This window comes from Tachyglossus aculeatus, chromosome X3 (genome assembly GCF_015852505.1).
Source record: "Tachyglossus aculeatus isolate mTacAcu1 chromosome X3, mTacAcu1.pri, whole genome shotgun sequence".
NCBI lineage: Eukaryota > Metazoa > Chordata > Mammalia > Monotremata > Tachyglossidae > Tachyglossus > Tachyglossus aculeatus.
Genome location: NC_052099.1, coordinates 34084553 through 34105056, shown reverse-complemented (window position 1 = coordinate 34105056; position 20504 = coordinate 34084553). Strand labels below are relative to the sequence as shown.

Sequence of the window (20504 nt, the reverse complement as noted above, 5' to 3'; positions counted from 1 at the left end):
AATAATAATGGTATTTGTTAAGCACTTACTAGTCTCTCTTCCCCTCCAAGGGCACAAATTCCGCCAAGATATATCTCGGGAAGGACGGACTCATTCCAGAGAGCAGATCCACAGCTCCGAGTTGATGAGAAATGGAGTGCGTGACACCCTTGTGGAATGCTCCCACATGGCAAAAACCACTGCGACAGCGGTTTGTCCACGTCTCTTTGTGCCTCAATTACCTCATCTGTAAAGTGGGGATTAAGACTATGCACCCCATGTGGCACAATGGACCGTGCCAACCCGATTAATTTGTATCCACCCCAGCGCTTAGTACAGTGCCTGGCACATAGTAAGCGCTTAACAAAAACCACAATTATTATTATTATTCTCCTCTATGTATCCATGTCATCAGGAAGGCAGGACGGCAGGCAGAAGGCTCTGGTACGGAAAACCGTTAGCCTGACTGTAACAAAACTCAGGGGAAGATCTTTTTGAAACAGCTACCGATTCAGACCACAGAATGAGTGAAGAACATGAGGTGGAAGAGACCAGAACATAAGGCAAGGCAACAGAAACTCATTGGTTCATGGCCTGCAATTTCAGGGGGGGAACAGAGGAATCTCTGCAGCGCTCCTGGGAAAGAAGAAAACCAGGGAGGTTGCTCTCCAAAGCAGGCCTGAGGTCTAGACAACCCTGCTCCAGAAAAGAATGAACTGGAACCAAGTCACGAAGACTAAGATGGGTCTGCTGGGCTAGAGGAAAGAGCAAGAGGTGAGCCCGTCCATCCTAGAAAGAGATGATGAATGAGGATCTGCACTCCGGTGGCTTTCTTTGGAGGGCTCACCCGTGCCAGGCAAAGTCTCAGCCATGAAGGCTGCCACATCACGGCTTCCTACTAGTCAAAAATTCTGCATTTTCCCCATTCTATCCCACTGACCGGGTCCTTCCTCCTGCCACCATGAAAGCACGTGGCATCATCAAGGCCCTAACGTAAGGAGATCCATCCATTCTTCCATCCACCTTTCCCTCTCAGCCTGTGCTCTTCGTTTTCCTGTCTGTCTGGTTGGGATTGGTCAGCATCTACCATGATGCTTCCCACTGAAATAAGCTCTTCAAAGGCCTCAACCACTTGGGATATTCTCTTTCTGCGATGAATTTACTCACAAAAGCTCTACACTCTACCCGCTAATCAAAAACTAGAGGTCAGCAAGAACATTCACCTTCGATCATTTTTTTTTTCCTTTACGACACGACGGTAAGAATACAGGTTTATGACAAACCCACCCTGCCACCTGGGAATTAATACAATGGCCCCATCTGGGGAAGCAGCATGGCCTAGTGGATCCAGAGCACGGGTCTGCCACTTGTCAGCTCTGTGACTCTGGACAACTCACTTCACTTCTCTGTGCCTCAGCTTCCTCATCTGTAAAATGGGGATTAAGACGGTGAGCCCTGTGTTGGACCAGGACTGTGTCCGACCCGATTTGCTTGTACCCACCACAGAGCTTAGTATAATACCTTGCACACAGTAAGTGCTTAATAAATACCACAATTATTATTATCTGAGCCAGCCAATAGTCTGTGTCATATTCTCCTTGCCAAGACCTCTTCCAGTAACGTATCCTGGGCAACTGCCATGCTGACCCACTCTGCCTGGCCCAGTATTGCCAGCTTGCCAAGGAAGGCCAACGAAAAGTGGGACATGAACTGACAGTTATGAAGCAGGAGGCAATGGAGAGAAGAGGTGAGAATGGGGCACCGTTGAGGGGGGAGAGGGTAGCACCTTTTTGACACTGAACTTGATTTAAAAAAAAAAAAAAACATTTCCTGAATGATTTTACTCATGAACCCAGATCCAAGATACATTACATTCAAAATTAAAGCACTCACAATCGTATGCTTTCACAAAACTAAGACAGTTTCTTAACTCGTTTCTTTGTCACGTACGTAAAGGATAGCATGTACCTAGAGGTCATATTCGGAGCAGTCTACCCATGCTCCCCCTCAAATGAGCTACTGCATTTTTTGACCCTGCCAAAGATGCTTTTCCTAGTGGTTGCTCTGTAACAAGCCCACTGCCTGGTAGGTTTATTGATTACACGTTCCTGCTAATGCGTGTCGGATACGTGGGACCTTACTCTGCTTTCAGTCCTGCCACCCTGAGGGTTAGGGGGAACTGGGAAAAGGCCTGTTAAATGACGATACTGGCCACTCTTTGGTGATGGTTTGCAGTTTTCTCTCCCAATACATCTTCTTTTTATTGAGCACTTCCATTTTGATCCTGTGTTCCTCTTCGGCCATCTCACACTCCCTCTCTATCTGCTGGATTTTCGCCACGTGCACCTCATTCATCTGGAGCAGCTGGAGCTGTAAAATGGACATTTGCTGATGATGTTCTTCCTCGTGCATCTTTTTCAAAGCAGTTTCCTGAGCAGTTTTGTTCCTGTAGTTCTTACTGGCCGTGGTTCGGATAGTGGAGCACGAAGGTTCCGACTGGGAGGGGCCTTCGCACACCGGGAAGTGGATTAATTCTCTGTCTTCGTCACACAGGTCTTTGTTAGAGATGGCAAATGAGTCTGAAAAACGAGAGCAGAAAAGCTCAGTTCAGAGGTTGCTTTTTCAATCAAAGAGTTGCCTGGGGCCCTTGGAATGGGAAGCGAGAAGAGCAATCGGAAAGGTCAACCCAGAAGACGTGGGCTAGGGTTAGTGGGAAACGGCCTGAAGGAAACGTGTAACATTTTAGATCTCTGGCTGCGTGACGGGAGATGTCCTGGAAAAGGGCAGGCGAGAGGGACTGGATTACACACCATATCCATTATATGTGTAGAAAATGGAGACTCCTGGATTGAGCTCTATTCATCTCTATGGATTAAACTTCCTTCTAAGGAACAAATGGGCCACCAGAGCCATACAGCCAAACTGCTACTCTATCACAACAGCATGATCCAGTGAGGGCGGTACTGGACATGGGTTCTAATCCTGGCTCTGTTACTTGTCTGCTGTGTGACCTTGGGCAAGTCACTTCCCTTCTCTAGGCCTCAATTACCTCATTTGTAATATGGGGATTGTGGGACAGGGATTGTGCCCAACCCGATTTCCGTGTAAGTACCCCAGCCGTCATTTGTGTTATCCCTCCTGTCTTCCCCTCTAGCCTGTAAGCTCTTTGTGAGCACAGAACATGTCTACCAACTCTGTCATATCGTGCTCTCCCAAGCTCTTAGTACAGTACACTGCACACAATAAGTGTTCAACAAATACTTATTGATTGATACTTAGCATTTAGGCAGATACTAATTTGCGTACTCCACTTACTTATCCATTTTCCCATACTCTCACCAGCTTTTACAAATGAGGCTCAGCATTCTGCCCAGATCAGAGCCTCACCTTTCTGCTCTTCTTCTTCTTCCAGCTGATTATTAGAGATCAAGGGCCCTATGCACACGGTGTTCAAAGACCAACCTGCCATGGATTGTTCTGGCTGTTCACTGACACAGCTCTTTTCCTGCAGTCCGACCCTCTCTCCGGCAGGCTGGACCCCTGGAACTTATCTTCATCCTCCTTCAATAATCTCTTGACTACTGACTCCAGAGCCTCTTTACGAGTTAGCCTTTGATCTCTAATATTCAACTGAAGGAAGATGAAAAGGAGAAGGTTGGGGGCTCTGATTTGGCTGGCTAGAATTCTGAGCCTTACTTGTCCAAGTTGTGTGTTAGTAGCCCATGGGGCATTCTGACTGCTCCTTAACCATAGAGGAAACAGAAAATCTACCTTCTTGTTTGAAAATTTGCATACTTCTTCACAGTGGGCCATTACAATATATACAGCCCTACACTGCAAGTAGAGCAGGTCTTAGACTTGTGCTTTCCAGACACAAGAACTATTCAGTCCCGACTCTTCCTCACCAACCTGCTCTCTTCTCCTGCTCTGCTCCAGCTTGCTCTTTTCCAAGCTAACCTAACTGTCCCGTACGTGTGACTCGCCCATTTCTTTCCCTGTGCATGAAACGCTGATCCTGCTCAATCTCTCAAGCCAAACCCCTGCCAACCAAGAGTCGCTACCTCCAAGAACCTTCACCAATTAACACCCACCACGACATCCCATCAGCCACCTCCGGCGCTCATGAATCTGTCCCTGGTTATCTCTTTACTAGCCTGTTAGCGTTCACCTATGCTCTTACTCTTCCACTGATTGTGAATGTCTGTTACTCTGTTGTGTATTCCCAAGCACCTTGATGGAGTGCTCGGCACTCACCTGAACATCCCACTCAGTTAAGGCCAGGTCCCGAGGGGGATGAATCCTCCTCCCCCGCCAAAGGGTGCAGCTGCTGTAATGTCCCCGTGGCCCACGTGAACAACCGAACTATCGGCACAGACTCAAACATTTCAGAAGAGCAGTGGTGCCCCGGCCACCAGGCCAAGACACCCCTAGCTCTCAAGATGTCTGAAGAGTACAGACCCGGATTAACTCTAATCCCAGATTGATGCCAGCCAGATTTTTCTTTGGGGCACTATTGCTCTTTAGGAATGTTTGAGTACGTGCTGGAACCTAATGGCTGACATGAACCTTTGCAGGCTGACTAATGCAATCCCCAGGTGAGAGGGAGAAGGGCAGTCTATGGTGGTGGTCCAGGAAGTTTTGTCACAGCGTCGGTCACCTCCCCCTACAGAAACACACCCACCGCCACCACCGCCACCCCCCCCCCCCATCCCACAAGGGCAGCAGCGACCCACTTTGAGGAACGGACCGCCTAGCTGGGAATATGGGAAAGGCTCGGGCTGTGGAAGAAAGAAAGGAAACATCCAATTCTGCGAGTACCTGGAGGGGGTAGAAGGGGGCAGACAAGGATTCTCTTGGTCAGAGTTGAGGTAGGAGCCACTCAATTCCACTTCGTCCTGCTGTCCTGGCCCCTGCTTCTATGGGGGTAACCCAGGGCTTTGGAATGATTTAGGAAGGGGGAAGAGTAAAGTTTGCACTGGGGAGGATGGGGTGGGGGGGAGACTCTCTCTGGGCATACTTTGTGGGAAATCCCTCGATAAAGGCTCTGAAATGGATTGAGGCAGCAGGGCCAGCCTGCGTGGCTATTTATTCACCCTTCCCTTAGCCTCACGGCATTTATGGATATATCCATAAATTAATTTATTTTAATGTTTTTGTCCTCCTCTAGACTGTAAGCTCACTGTGGGCAGGGAAGGTGTCTACCAACTCTGTTGTCCTGAACTCCCTCAAGCACTCAATACTTTGCACAAAGTGCTCAATTATGGAAATGTTAAATGTTTCCATATATTTATGCCTGGGAAAATAAAACCTCAGTCAGAACTCCTTTAGTACAATGGATAGAAGTTCTCTATAGCATTACAGTTTGAAAAGACTTTTCCATACAGGCCACTTTTCCTGAAAGCATTTCTAGCCGCTTCTGCAATGAGGCTTAAAAAATATCATTCCCTGAACTCCCTTAGTACAATGGATGGAAGTTCTCTATAGCATTACAGTTTGAAAAGACTTTTCCATACAGGCCACTTTTCCTGAAAGCATTTCTAGCCGCTTCTGCAATGAGGCTTAAAAAATATCATTCCCTTCCCTAGAGTAATCAATCACTTAAAAAATAGGATTTATTGAGTGCTTACTGTGTATGGAGCACAGTACTAAACGATTGGTAGAGTATAACAGAGATGTTAGACATATTCCCTGCCCACAACAAGCTTACAGTTTAGAAGGCCGTACAGTCTAGAGTACATCTGACTACAAGGTAACTGGACCTCCATCTGACGTCTAAATCCACGAGAAAGTAGTTAGGAGGTCAGGTTAGGTTTTCAAACAAAAAATGCTGGCACATTCCTCAGAACAAGTCAACTGGCAAGTACGCTTCGTACCTTGGTTAGGAGCATCGGGGTGGAATTCAGAATCTTCTTCGGGAGGGTTCTGCAAAAAGTAAATCTGCTCAGGGATCATGCTGGAGATCTTCTCTTTCCCTATGATGTGGGTGTTAATGAGTGGACTCACGCTTCGTTTCACCTTCTCCCTCCTTTCATGTGCCATTATCTTTTTGGTCCTTGCCTTGATGTTTTCCCAGCACTTCTTCAGCTGTTTAAAATCTCGAAGGGACACACTCGGTTGGGAATTGTACTCATGGGCCAGAGCCTGCCAAGTGCGCTGCTTGAGAGCAATAGTTCTTGCGTCACTTTTTTTACATTCGAGCACATATTTGTACTTCTCCACTAATGCCAGCAAGACGCTCTTTTCCAACTCCGAGAAGTATTTAGCAGGTTTTATTATCTCGTTGTTTTGCATTTTCTACCAAGTTCCTCGAGGCAGTCACGAGATCTGTGAAAGCAAACTTTAACAGTAAATCTGCCATTCTAGCCACAAGCAATTTCAGCAAAAGCAATTCTTCTGAAATCAGCAAAATGCACCTACGACTTCAGGGGATTTGCTTAGGGGAGCTTGACTTTGGAAGGGGACTGCGTTGGGTTGGCCGACTGGAATGATACGAATCAAATTATGGGAGATGTATGGATGGTGCCCAGCTTCTGCTGGAAAGGGGAGGGAGGAGGGAGAAAAGTAACTGATGTTTGGAGAGGTTTAAAACAAAAGCCATAAGGAGAAGCCAAAACCAAAGATGGTTCAAAGACGAGATGCTTGCATTAGGAAGGAATCAGAGACCTGCATGGCTGACCTACAGCATAGTTGCGGGTTTGGTCAGACAATTAGTGTCTGGCTGAGCGTTTAGTGTGGGGTGCAGGTTGGGTCGGCAGCTGCCGGCCAGCAGTGCCTGACGATAAGTTTGGCCGTCCTGCCCCTTCCTTTATTTTTTTTTTGTCTTTTCTCTCTTCTCCCTCCATTCCCTGCTGCCCCCTCCATCCTCGGTGGGCCTGGCTGACACCACTCTGTCCTCTAGACTGCAAGGTCGTTACGCGCAGAGAATGTGCCTGTTATATTGTACTCTCCCGAGCGCTTAGTACACTGCTCTGCACACAGTAAGGGTGGCAGGGTGGCCACACTTAGGTGGTCATCCTGAAGCAGAGGTGCGCTTTACCCTGCCAGGCCTATAAGCAAAAGTCAATAGTATTTATTTAGTGCTCACTCTCTTGGGTTCTCAACCCGGCTCTGCCGCTTGACTGCTGTGTGACCTTGGGCAAGTCGCTTCTCTTTATGCCTCCGTTACTTCATCTGTAAAATGGAGATTGAGACTGGGAGCCCCATGTGGGACAGGGGCTGTGTCTAACCAGATTTGCTTGTATCTATCCCAGCACTTGATACACCTACTGTGTGCTTAATACTACAGTTTTTATTATTATTATTGTTACACTGTGGCTTCCCCATACCTATGGTTTATTTTAGTGTCTGTCTTCCCCACTAGATTGAAAGGTCCAATCTAACCTACTAACTCTATTGCATTCCACCGGATGCTTAAGAAAGCGTTAAGTGTTCTGCAGCTTGAAAGTGGGTGGTTCAAAACAAACACTTTTTCACACAGTTCATGGTAAGTGTACGGAATTTTGTTTCCTCAGGAAGTAATGCAAGCAGAAAATATCAAACAAGTCCAAAAAGAATCTGGACAAAGGTCTGGAAAAAAACTACGTGGCCTAGTGGAAAGAGAGCGGGCCTGGGTATCAGAGGACCTCTGCTTTAATCCCAGCTCTAACAGTTGCCTGTTGTGTGACCATGGGCAAGTCACTCCACTGGGCCTCACTTTCCTCATCTGTAAATGGGGATTCAATCTCTGTTTTCCCTCCTATTTGTACTGTGAGCCCTATTTGGGACAGGGACTCCGTCTGGCTTGATTATCTTGTAACTACCCCAGCGCTTCATGCCGTATTTGGCACAGACTAGGGCTTAGTAAATACCACAGTGATGTTGATAATGATTGTTGTATAATCAGTTCTATTTATTGAGCACTTGTGTGCAGAGTGTGCACTGTAATAGACACTTGGGAGAGTACAATATAACACAGTTGGTAGACACGTCCCTGCCCATAAGGAGCTTAGTCTAGAGAGGGATAATGGGTTATTAGATAGTGACGTTCACCTATGAATGTGACGATGGATGACTATCAGGATAAACATTATCTAGATTAATCAATCAATGCCATTTATTGAGCACTTATGTGCAGAGAACTGAACTAAGAGCTTGGGAGAGTATACAACAACAGAATTAGTAGACATGTTCCCTGCCCATGATGAGCTTACAATCTAGATACTCCAAATACCCCACTGTTCTGAGGTGGACGGACTGTGGGTTCGTCTAGTAATGGGGCTACGCTGAAGGACCTTCAAGCTAGATAATAATAATGACGGTATTTGTTAAGCACTTACTATATGTCAGGCACTGTACCAAGTGCTAGATCTGAAAAGGGATTATAAAATAATGATGATGGTATTTGTTAAACGCTTACTATGTGCCCAGCACTGTTCTAAGTACTGGACTACATCCACCCTTCCTCTGTGAGGGGCATACCACAATTAATTGTATTTACTGAGCGCTTACTGCGTGCAGGGCACTGCACTAAGCACTTGGGAGAGTACACTTTTAACAATGTAACAGATACATTCCCTGCCCACAGTGAGCTTACAGTCTAGAGGGGGAGACAGACAGATTTTACCCAGCTGGGTGTAAATGGCTCCAGGTACTCGAGCTTCCACAATTGTTGTTCTAGGAGAAGCCCATAATCAGAATTTTCAATGGATTTGTTCCTAGTCTCATTATTAAGGTGGCAAATTTATTAATCATTCCAGGATCTTAAAAGTTGGCAGAAAATAATGAAGGGTGCTTTCAACTTCTAGTGAGGCTTGATGCCTCGGAAACATACATGATCACATTTCTGTAAATTAGAAGGATTGGGAATGTTTGGATTAAGATGAACATTATTTAGTCTAGTCTTGAGATAAGCTGATGCTACTGGTTGCTAGGTGACCAAAGGTAAACAGTGGAAAACCATCAATGGCAAAAGGAAAACGATCCCATTTCTTATGCACTTTTTTTAGTACTTCATTCTTTTCTTTCCTTAATTACATGTACTCAGCGAAGTGTGTATTCACGTACACAGGCAAACAAACCCAGTTCAGGTTGCTAGAAAACTGCTAAAGGAACTTTTTTTTGGCATGATTGGAATTTTCAAAGCCCTCCTTCTTATATATCCAAAGCTCAATTGAGAAAGAAAGTTAATTAAATTCTAGTTTCTGGGCCTGGGGACTTCCTGAAAACTCCAAACTTAAAAGTACACGATAAAATTGCCAATCATTTAGAAGCCAGATTGAGTGCTTAATTCAAGAAAGGGTAAGAAAGTCGGCAAAGAAAACATTATGCAAATCCACTGGAGGAAATGATTCTGAGGGGGGATCAAACTATAACATTTAAACATAAAGCATAGCTCACATTCAGAGAACAATCGAGCAACAAACTAAAGTGATGGGCTTTGATTATTAATCACTACTTACGAGGCACCAGATTTTCAAAGTGACTCAAGTCTGGGGTGGAGGAGGAGGAGGCAGGGTGGATGGATTGGGCTATTAATACTGTCGGCATCTCACCCTCTTCTGCTCACTTTCAGTTTAAAGTCCAACAACAGCAGCCTCTCCGTTGTCTTCCTCCATCCTAGGATTTGCCCATCCGCAGGCTCCCACTCCCACGACACTCTCCAGGAAACAGAGAAGCTGCCATTCAAATGCCAGTGAAGAAAGCCCTGTTTTTTGGTGTGTTTTTTTAATTGACTACTTACTTATACCTTGAATTTGTAGGGTGTTTTTATTTTTCCAAAACATTTTCACACCAATTACCTCATTTTATTCTCATAACACTATTTTTAGGTTGGCTTTTTTTTTTTTAACCAATTGTATCCACTTTCTTGCACTTTCCTTTAATGTATACTTGGGAATTTGTGTGCACTTGTCAGCCCCAGCATCACTTTGTACATTCAGGAAAGGGAATCTCCTCTAGACTGTAAGGTCCTTTCCAGACTGTAAATCTTATGAGTGGGGAATGTGTCTGCCAACTCTGCTGTTTTGTATTCTCCCAAGGGCTTAGTATGATGAGGCCTGGAGAAGCAGTATGGCCTCATGGAAAGAGCACAGGCCTGGGTCCTAATCCCGGCTCTGCCACATGTCCGCTGTGTGACCCTGGGCAAGTCTATTAACTTCTCTGTGCCTTGATTACCTCATCTGTAAAATGGAGATTGCGGCTGTGAGCCCCATGTGGGAGATGCACTGTGTCCATCTTGATGATCTTGTATCTACTCTACCACTCAGTACAGTGCCTGGCACATAGTAACTGCTTAACAAATACTATTTTTTTTTAAAAAGTTGCATTTTGCCAGAGGTCATATATAGCAGTAAGAGGTGGAGCCAAGATTACAACCCAGGTCTGACTCCGGGGCCTGTGTTCTTTCCACTAGGCCACACTGCTTTTCTATCTTAAGATAAATTAAGCACCAATATCTGACTAGAGTTAGTCTGTGGCTAAGCCAGGATTTTAAAAACCCTACTAAGTACTGTGGTTGACTTGTTTGCACCCTCCCAGCTAGAGGAGATTTAAGATTCAGATCTAGACTGTTTGGTATAAAAAATAAATATTTTTTATATCTCTTCCATGGAGAAATCCCTATGCCATCTGAGCGCATGGGAGAGAGGTTCAGGGAGCTGAAGCTACTGCTTTGAGGAAGGAAATAAGGGCCACACCTACCCCCCCAGAAACTTGGGGAGTCTCTTGGGGATTGAAATTTATCCAGGAACGGGATGGTGGCAGAAATTACCCCACTAGTTTTGGGCCACGTGAGCCGGATTTATCTGGGAGCAGATCATGAAGATGAAGCTATCCGAGCATCCTCTTTTTCCCTGGGATGGTTCCGGATGGGGAAGGTTGCCCTGGCACACATTTTCTGTGCGGCATAAGGCAGGCGACACAGCTTGGGATTCTGGAATTCAAACCTCCGACTGTGTCTCGATTGGCCCAGTTTGCCAATCAGTAAACAGCCATCTTTTCCTACTATGTGAGAGTGGGTGTACTTACGTTTGTACATTTGGAGGACAGAAGGCCGAAAGGGATGAAGGATGGACAGGTGGGTGTGGGCAGGTGTGAAAATTTGAGGGGTAGGGAGCCGAAGCCCTGCCCTTATTTCTGGAATTCTGGAAGCCCCAAAGTGGCTTTTCAGCCACAGGTTTACCCCCAATTACCAAGAACAACTGGAAAAGAGGGAAAAAGGATGGAGGGGGAAGGGGTAAGACTCCCACAAATCTGTCTTGGTTCTAAGGATATCCTCTTTAAGATTTGGACATCTTCAGTTATTTCATCGTGATTATTCTTTCATCTACCCCAGGGTTTAGGACAGTGCTTGGCACAAAGCAAATGCTTAACAAGTGGGTAGTACTGACATTCACCTTTAATTATTATGATGCGAGAGTAGGAAATTATTAGAATTTGTATTCATAAGCATAAAATCCATCCTTCTTTTCTGGTATCCTTTAAGGTATAAAAAAAGTTTCTCAATAATAATAATGATGATGATGGTATTTGTTAAGCGCTTACTATGTGCGAATAATAATGATGATGGTATTTGTTAAGCCCTAAGTGTCAAGCACTGTTCTAAGCACTGAGGGGATACAAGGTGATCAGGTTGTCCCATGTGGGGCTCACAGTCTTAATCCCCATTTCACAGATGAGGTAACTGAGGCACAGAGAAGTTGGGTGGCTTGCCCAAGGTCACACATCTGAGAAGTGGCAGAGCCGGGATTCGAACCCATAACCTGACTCCCAAGCCCGTGCTCTTTCCACTGAGCCGCGCTGCTTCTCATTGACATAAGGACAGCACCAATGTCAAAACCCGTTTCTAAGGATTATAAAACAACTTCAAAATTTATTTTAAAATGTCATAGTAAGATCCTATTTATAACAAGTATTCATACTGTCTTCATTTATGCCTCTGGAGGGCTCACAGTCTTAAGCAGGAGGGAGAACGGATACTGACTCCCCATTTTACAGATGAGGAAATTGAGGTGCAGAGAAGTTAAGTGATTTGCCCAAGGTCACACAGCAGGCAAGTGGGGGTCCCGGAATTAGAATCCGGCCTCTACAAGCCCCCCTGGCACCCAGGCCTATGCTCTTTCCAGTAGCCCACACTGCTTCAGTGCTTTGCACATAGTAAGTGCTTGACAAATTCCATCATTATTATTACAATTACAGGATAGTTTCTGCCTGTTCCATCAGAGCAAAACCTACCTCTTTATTTCCATTTGGGTTACCACACAGTCTGTGGCGACATACACGAGTACACCCTCCCACTATATTAGGCACAATTTGTCTCCATCTTCCCCCTCTTATCTGTCCTGCCTCTCCCAGCACACTGCTTGGGTAAGCAGTGGCATTTCAAATACCATCTTTCTCGCAGTGCCAAGACTCCTGCCATCCCAAGTCCGCGATGCCCCTTTTCAAACAAGTAGCCGAAGGTGGTACCCTTTAGATAGCCTCTGAGCGAAAGGGTTAGTGTGTCGACAAACGCTCCTGTCCTCTCCCAAGCACGTAGTATCGTGTTCTGCGTCCAGTAGATAATCAATGAATGCTATTGATGGAACCAGGCCATGAAGGAAGGGGTTGGGGGGGAGAGAAAGAAGGTCTGAGAGAGCAAGGGTGGGGTTGGGGGGAAAGGTGGCATTCCAAGAGAGGGGGAATGAGTTGGGAAGGGGGTGGGGGGAGAAAGAGAGGAAGGAATGGGGATGGATCAAGGGGATTATGGGGGGGGGGGGGCGCAGAGAAAGAAGGCCTGCGACAGCAGGGGTGGGGGGAAAGGTGGGCAGTACTGGCATTCCAAGAGAGGAATGAGGTGGGAAGGGGGTACTGGGGAAAAAGAGAGGAAGGAGAGGGGAGGGATCAAGGGGATTATGGGGTGGGGAAAAAGGCCTGAGAGAGCAGCGGTAGGGGGAAAGGTGGGTGGTTTTGGCACTCCAAGAGAGGAGGAATGAGTTGGAAAGGGGACGAGGGGGGGAGGAAAAGGAGGAAGGACGTGGGTGGGGGGAGAAGGACTGAGAGAACGGGGGTGGGGGGTAAGGTGGGTGGTGTTGGCATTCCCAGAGAGGAGGAATGAGTTGGAAAAGGGGTAGGGGAGAAAAGAGAGGAAAAAGGGGGGGGGGGGATTATGGGGGGGGGAGAAAGAAGGCCTGAGAAAGCGGGGGGGGGGGGGGGGGAAGGTGGGTGGTATTGGCCCTCCAAGAGAGGAGGAATGAGTTGGAAAAGGGGTGGGGGGAAAAGAGAGAAGGGGGGGATTATTGGGGGGGGGGGAAGAAGGCCTGAGAAAGCAGGGGTGGGGGGAAAGGTGGGTGGTATTGGCCTTCCAAGAGAGGAGGAATGAGTTGGAAAGGGGGTGGGGGGGGGGGGAGAGAGGAAGAAGGGGGGGATTATGAGGTGGGGAGAGAAAGAAGGCCTGAGAAAGCAGGGGTGGGGGGAAAGGTGGGTGGTATTGGCCTTCCAACAGAGAAGGAATGATCTGGGGAAGGGGAAAAGAGAGGAAGAAAGGGGGGATAATGGGGTGGGGGGAGAAAGAAGGCCTGAGAAGGCAGGGGTGGGGGGAAAAGTGGGTGGTATTGGCCTTCCAAGAGAGGAGGAATGATCTGGGGAGGGGGCGGGGGTCGGTTCATCTCGTGCGATGCTGGGGGGTTAGGCGGCCGGGCCGGACGATCGTCCTACCTTTGGGGTCCGGGCCCAGGGGCCGGGGGCGGTTGGGCCGTTAATCCCGGCCGGGGGGCTGGAGCCGGGGCCGGGCCGCCGGCAGCATCAACGAGGTAGCAGGTCCGGACCCCCCAACAACGGCGCCGCCGCCGCCGCCCCCGGCCGCTCCGCGCATCTTCCCGCCACCAACAAAGCCCGACGGACGGTCCCCAACGACCCACCGACCAAAGCACCCAGCGGGAGGGGCGCGCGCACGCGCACGCGCGTACGGGGTTAACGGGCGCGCGCGCGCGGGGCTAGAGTGCGCGCGTACGGGGTTAACGGCCGCGCGCGTGGGGGGTCGCGCGCGGGGGGAGGGTCGCGCGCCGGGGGGGCGGGGCCAACGGCCGCCTGGGAGTTCTCGCGAGAGCTGCCCGCACCCCCCCCCCCCCCCTCCCCAGCCGCGCTCGTTTTCCGCAACGTTTTTGAATGATTGAATGAATAAGCCTCTTGGGAATAAACACCTAACCCCTAATTTATCTTGGAAACGACCCCGCCAAAAAGTTTTTCATAACATGACAGTTTTCAAGCACACGTGTAATAATAAGGGTGGCACTGGTTAATAATAATAATAAAAATAATAATAATAATGGCATTTATTCAGCGCTTACCATGTGCAAAGCACCGTTCTAAGCGCTGGGGGAGATACAAGGTAACTGGGTTGTTTTCATTCATTCATTCATTTATTCAATCGTATTTATTGAGCGCTTACTGCGCGCAGAGCGCTGCACTAAGCGCTTGGGAAGTACAAGTCCCCATTTTACAGATGAGGAAACTGAGGCAGTGATTTTTTTTTCAACTTGTACTTCCCAAGCGCTTAGTGCAGTGCTCTGCACACAGTAAGCGCTCAATAAATACGACTGAATGAATGGATGAATGAAATGGGACAATTCTCCCAGCGTCCAGGTGCCATGAATTGTTGGGTAGGGACTGTCTCTATGTGTTGCCAACTTGGACTTCCCAAGCGCTTAGTACAGTGCTCTGCACACAGTAAGCGCTCAATAAATACGATTGAATGAATGAAATGGGACAATTCTCCCAGCATCCAGGTGCCATGAATTGTTGGGTAGGGACTGTCTCTATATGTTGCCAACTTGGACTTCCCAAGCGCTTAGTCCAGTGCTCTGCACACAGTAAGCGCTCAATAGATACGATTGATGATGATGAATTCTGCTCATTAGAAGTACCAGGTTGGCAAGATTTATATTCTCACCACGACAAACCTCACTGGGCTTATATTGTATTTTAGCCATTAGCCATGGAGCAACTGAGCATCGCAAACACCCATTTTACCATCGATCTGTTGTTCAGTGCGCTGAATGAAGCCACCCCAACTGGAAACATCTTCATCTCTCTGATCAGCATTTCCACCGCTCTGGCCATGGTCTCCCTAGGAGCTCATTCATTCATTCAATCGTATTTATTGAGCGCTTACTGTGTGCAGAGCACTGGACTAAGCGCTTGGGAAGTACAAGTTGGCAACATGTAGAGACGGTCCCTACCCAACAGCAGGCTCACAGTCTAGAAGGGGGAGACAGAGAACAAAACAAAACATGTTATAATATAAAATAAATACATATTATAAAATAAAATAAATCGAATAAATATGTACAAATAAATAAATAAATAAATAAATAGAATAATAAATACGTACAAACATATACAGGTGCTGTGGGGAGGGGAAGGAGGTAAGGCGGGGGGGATGGAAAGGGGGAGGAGGGGGAGAGGAAGGAGGGGGCCCAGTCTGGGAAGGCCTCCTGGAGGAGGTGAGCTCTCAGTAGGGCCTTCATTCATTCAATCGCATTTATTGAGCGCTTACTGTGTGCAGAGCACTGGACCAAGCGCTTGGGGAGTACAATAAGGATGGTATTGGTTAAGCGCTGACTGTGTTCCAAGTGCTGGGGGAGATACAAAGTAATCGGGTTGTTGTCATTCAAGCACTCAAAATTTACTGTGCTATTTACTCAATTTACTTAATTAAATTTACTTTAATTAATTAAATTTAATTTAATAAAATTAAAATTAAATTAAAATTAAAATTAATTTAATTTAAAATTAAATTAAATTACTTAATTAAATTTACTTAATTTAATTTAATTTACTGTGCTATTGAAGTGGCTTGCCTGAAGTCACCCAGCTCACAAGTCGCAGAGTCAGGATTAGAACCCATGACCTCTGACTCCCAAGCCCGGGCTCTCTCCACCAGACCACGCTGCTTCTCTTCTCCAGGGAGGCATGCCCGTAGTTGCTAAAATCCCCTCAAATTTAATTTTGGAGATTACACAACTCCTAGTAACCTTTCCTTCAAATCTTCCAGTCCCCCAAAATTTACTATTTATTATTTACTGTGCGCAGAGCACTGGACTAAGCGCTTGGGAAGTACAAGTTGGTAACATATAGAGACGGTCCCTACCCAATAGTGGGCTCACAGTCTAGAAGGGGGTGACAGACAACAAAACAACACATATTAACAAAATAAACTAAATAGAATAGTAAATATGTACAAGTAAAATAAATAGAGTGATAAATCTGTACAGACATATATACAGGGTTGTCCCACGGTGGGCTCACAGTGTTCATCCCCATTTGACGGATGAGGGAGCTGAGGTTTGCCCAAAGTCACCCAGCTCACAAGTGGCAGAGCAGAATTAGAACCCATGACCTCTGACTCCCAAGCCCAGGCTCTCTCCACCAGGCCACGCTGCTTCTCTTCTCCAGGGTGGCATGCCCGTAGTTGCTAAAATCCCCTCAAATTTAATTTTGGAGATTACACGACTCCTAGTAACCTTTCCTTCAAATCTTCCAGTCCCCAATTACTGTATAATAATATAATAATAATGATGGCATTTGTTAAACATCTTATGAATAAGCATCTTCCCCCTAACCCCTAATTTATCTTTGAAACAACCCCACCAAAAAGTTTGGAATAATTTGACAGTTTTCAGGCACACATATAATAATAAGGATGGTCTTGGTTAAGCACTGAATGTGTGCCAAGCACTGTTCTAAGCGCCGGGGAGGATACAAGGTGATCAGGTTGTCCCACGGGGGGCTCACAGTCTTCATCCCCATTTGACAGATGAGGTCACTGAGGCCCAGAGAAGTTATGTGACTTGCCCAAAGTCACACAGCTGACAGGTGGCCAAGCCGGAATTAGAACCCATGACCTCTGACTCCCAAGCCCGGGCTCTTTCCACTGAGCCACGCTGCTTCTGCTTGTGTGTATACTACACACCCTCACTGATCCTTTTTCTTTTCCAATCTTTCATTTCTGAAAACATCCTCCAAATGAAATAGCATTTTGATCATTGCATAGTCATTAAGACATATCGGCCCTTCGCACACAAAATAGTGATGAAACATCTCAAAGGAATAACCCAACACAATCCAAAATCTTTTTTTCTATGCCTTCCACTCGTTCAATATGAGCCATTTGCCGGTATTTACCCGAGAACTATCTGGATTACGCTTTTTGTATTTGCCTTCTAATCTGTGGAACTCAAGACTAAAAATATGTTTTCCAGACCACATTTGTGAATTTTCATCCCCAATTTAGCCCTTCATATAATCATAAGTTCTTCCCAAATACACAAGCATCCATTAAATAATATACAATTCCCGTTATTAAATTGAACAGTAAGTATCAAACTTTCTTAGGCCAAGGGTAAAAATAATAATCTCTCTCCAGATTGAATTTATTACACAAAAATCATCAAATCTGCATTCCATTACTTCAGCCACTTAGGAATTCTTTTTTAACCATTCCAAAATACAGGGTTTACTAATTCTAAGCGCTGGGGTAGACATAAGTTAATCACATTGGACAGAGTCCCTGTGGCACACTGGGCTCACATTACTCTTAATCCCCATTTTTTATAGATAAGTTAATTGAGGCACAGAGAAGTGAAGTGACTTGTCCAAGGTCACACAGCAGACAAGTGGTGGAGCCCAAACTGGAACCCATGACCATTTTAAAGGCACCGTAAAACAAAGCCTCAGACAAAGCTACATTTCAACTGCAAACTGGGAGATAAACATTGCATATTATCATCGAAAAAGGGGTTGTTATTATTTGAGCAAAAGCTTCTTAGAGACAGGGAGACAAAAGCAGAAACGTCAGCCGCTGCTACCATCAATATAATAACATAAGGGATGTCCTTTTTGGACACCCACTGTGCACTGACTTCTTCATTCTTTCCCTTCTGTCTGAATTCCCTCCTCCAGTTCACAGCTCATTGTTCTCCTCATCTTCCAGGCCCTTCTGAAATCACATTTTACCCAGGAAGTAGTCACTAATTAATCTTTTCATCTCCCCACCTACTTATACTTCAGTGGGAGTCACCTAAGCACTTGGGCACTCACCCCCTTATAGCATTTATGTACAGATCTCTAGACTCTATTGCTTCTCCTTACATGTATTTTAGTGTTTGTGTCTCCTGCTAAATTGTAAACTTCTTGAGCACGGGGATCATACTATCCTTATGAATACTCTCCTGAACACTTAGTATGGTGCTCTACACATAATAAGCACTCAAATTGCACACACAATGTGACCAGAGTTGTGTTTCCTACAAAGACATTAAGTAAGTATGCTATTAAGCACTTAGTACATGCCAAACACTGAGTTAAAAAATGATCAGGGATTATACAACAATCTACTCCACATAGGGTTTGTCTAAGAGTGAAGGGGGTCAGTCATTAATAATATATTTTGCTCTAATAAGATGTTTTATTCCCATTTTATAGGTGGAGACAAACCCTAAAAGGCTGAATTTCCTGATTCCCGCCAGTCCTGCGCTCTTTTCATGTTGCCACCTTATCAATTCCATAACTCACCCACTCATAGGTGAATTTCTCCACATTGACTTCGAATGTCAAGAAATAGTACATGGCTCTGTACAAAACCAATGCTTTGCAGATACAAGACAATCAGTAATTATTCAGAAGTAAAATTGTTTCTGAAAAATATGGAACATTTTGCCCTGACAATTTTGCGCTGAAGCCGTGGACCAGTGTGTTTTCATTCATTCATTCATGCAATCGTATTTATTGAGCGCTTACTGTGTGCAGAGCACTGTACTAAGCGCTTGGGAAGTACAAGTTTTCATTTCATTTCATGGTTTACTGGAAAGTGCACAAGCTTGGCAGACGAAGGATGTGGGTTCTAATTCTCACGTCACCACTTGTCTAATATGTGACCTAGGGCAAGCCACTTGAGAATAATAACAATAATGGTATTTGTTAAGCACTCACTATGTGGCAAACACTTCTAAGTGCTGGGAGAGATACAAGATCATCAGGTTGTCCCACGTGGGGCTCACAGTCTTCATCCCCATTTTATAGATGACGGAACTGAGGCACAGAGATGTTAAGTGACTTGCCCAAAGTCACACAGCAGACAAGTGTCTGATTAATTAGTGTCTCCACGGCACCTGTATATACATACATACGTATTTATTACTCTATTTATTTTACTTGTACATACTCTATTTTATTTTGTTAATATGTTTGGTGTTGTTCTGTCTCCCCCTTCTAGACTGTGAGCCCACTGTTGGGTAGGGACCGTCTCTATATGTTGCCAACTTGTACTTTCCAAGCGCTTAGTACAGTGCTCTGCACACAGTAAGCGCTCAATAAATACGATTGATTGTCAGTTGCGTGACTTTGGGCAACTCACTTCACTTCTCTGTGCCTCAGTTCCTTCATCTGTAAAATGGGGATTAAGACTGTAAGCCCCACGAGGGACAACCCAATCACCCTGTATTACCCCCCGCCCAGCGCTTTGAACAGTGCTTTCCACTTGGTAAGCGCTTAATACCATTATTATTATTCTGGGCCTTTTAGACTGGGAGCCCCCTGTTGGGTAGGGACTGTCTCTATATGTTGCCAACTTGTACTTCCCAAGCGCTTAGTACAGTGCTCTGAACACAGTAATTGCTCAATAAATATGATTGATTGATTGATTGGGCCTCAGGTACCTCATCTGTAAAATGAGGATTGACTGTGAGCCCCTTGTTGGACAACCTGATTACCTTGTATCTACCCTAAAGTTTACAATAGTGCTTGGCATATAGTAAGCATAATAAGTATTATTATTATTACTTAAGAGGCTAAGTCCCACAGGAATGTGGAAAAACCCTGTCAGCCCTTCATGAGGCGCCCTCCTCTCCCTGCCGCCATTTTCTCTCCTTTGTGCGTCGGAGATGAAAGAGACAAGTCACGTTCTGCGCCGGCGCACTCCGCGTCCAGCGTGTGTGGCGTGAGGGTGGAGTTATGCGCCTGCGCAGTCCGGGCTCAGCACGCGCATGCGTGTGCGTGGGGAAGGGGGTGAGGGGGAGGCTTTGCGCCGGCGCAGTCCGGGCTCAGCACGCGCATGCGTGTGCGTGGGGAAGGGGGTGAGGGGGAGGCTTTGCGCCGGTGCAATTTGGGGAGGGGGGCTGTGTAAGGTGGATGGGGTGCGTAGCTCTGCGCAGGCGCAGCTCGTGTCGCGCGCGCGCGTGTGTGTGTGTGTGTGTGTGTGTGTTAGAGTTCCGCGCAGGCGCAGCACGGGACGAGCGTGAGGCGGGGGTGTGTACGGGGGATTCATTCATTCATGCAATCGTATTTATTGAGCGCTTCCTGTGTGCAGAGCACTGTACTAAGCGCTTGGGAAGTACAAGTCGGCAACATATAAATGCCATCATTATTATTATTAAAAGGGGGAGACAGAGAATAAAACCAAACATACTAAGAAAATAAAATAGAATAGAGATTTACTAGTAAAATAAATAAATAAACAGTGGGCCCGGACTATCTGAGGAGAGGAGTACCCACAAGAGAAGCAGCATGGCTCA

The 20504-nt window shown here is 46.2% G+C and overlaps 1 protein-coding gene across 2 annotated transcripts; it reads right to left on the bottom strand.

Annotated features, from left to right (window-relative positions):
- Nucleotides 1–1805: 1805 nt before the first annotated feature.
- MSANTD3 (Myb/SANT DNA binding domain containing 3) lies at nt 1806–19849 on the bottom strand. Of its 2 annotated transcripts, XM_038770343.1 has the most exons (4): nt 19774–19849; nt 17845–17932; nt 5853–6303; nt 1806–2558 (listed from the first exon to the last, which is right to left on the bottom strand). In XM_038770343.1, exons 3-4 carry the CDS (start codon nt 6268–6270, stop codon nt 2149–2151), a joined length of 828 nt encoding a protein of 275 aa, XP_038626271.1. In that variant the 5' UTR covers nt 6271–6303; nt 17845–17932; nt 19774–19849; the 3' UTR covers nt 1806–2148. The 2 variants fall into 2 exon arrangements, with proteins under 2 accessions (XP_038626271.1, XP_038626270.1); XM_038770342.1 differs by lacking the exons at nt 17845–17932; nt 19774–19849 and adding an exon at nt 13651–13873.
- Nucleotides 19850–20504: the final 655 nt, after the last annotated feature.

Coding starts and splice junctions, on each gene's coding strand:
- MSANTD3 (XM_038770343.1), bottom strand. CDS start 6,270: ATGCAAAACAACGAGATAATAAAACCTGCTAAATACTTCTCGGAGTTG. Junction 2,559..5,852: donor CCCCGATGCTCCTAACCAAG/GTACGAAGCGTA, acceptor CTCGTTTTTCAG/ACTCATTTGCCATCTCTAAC.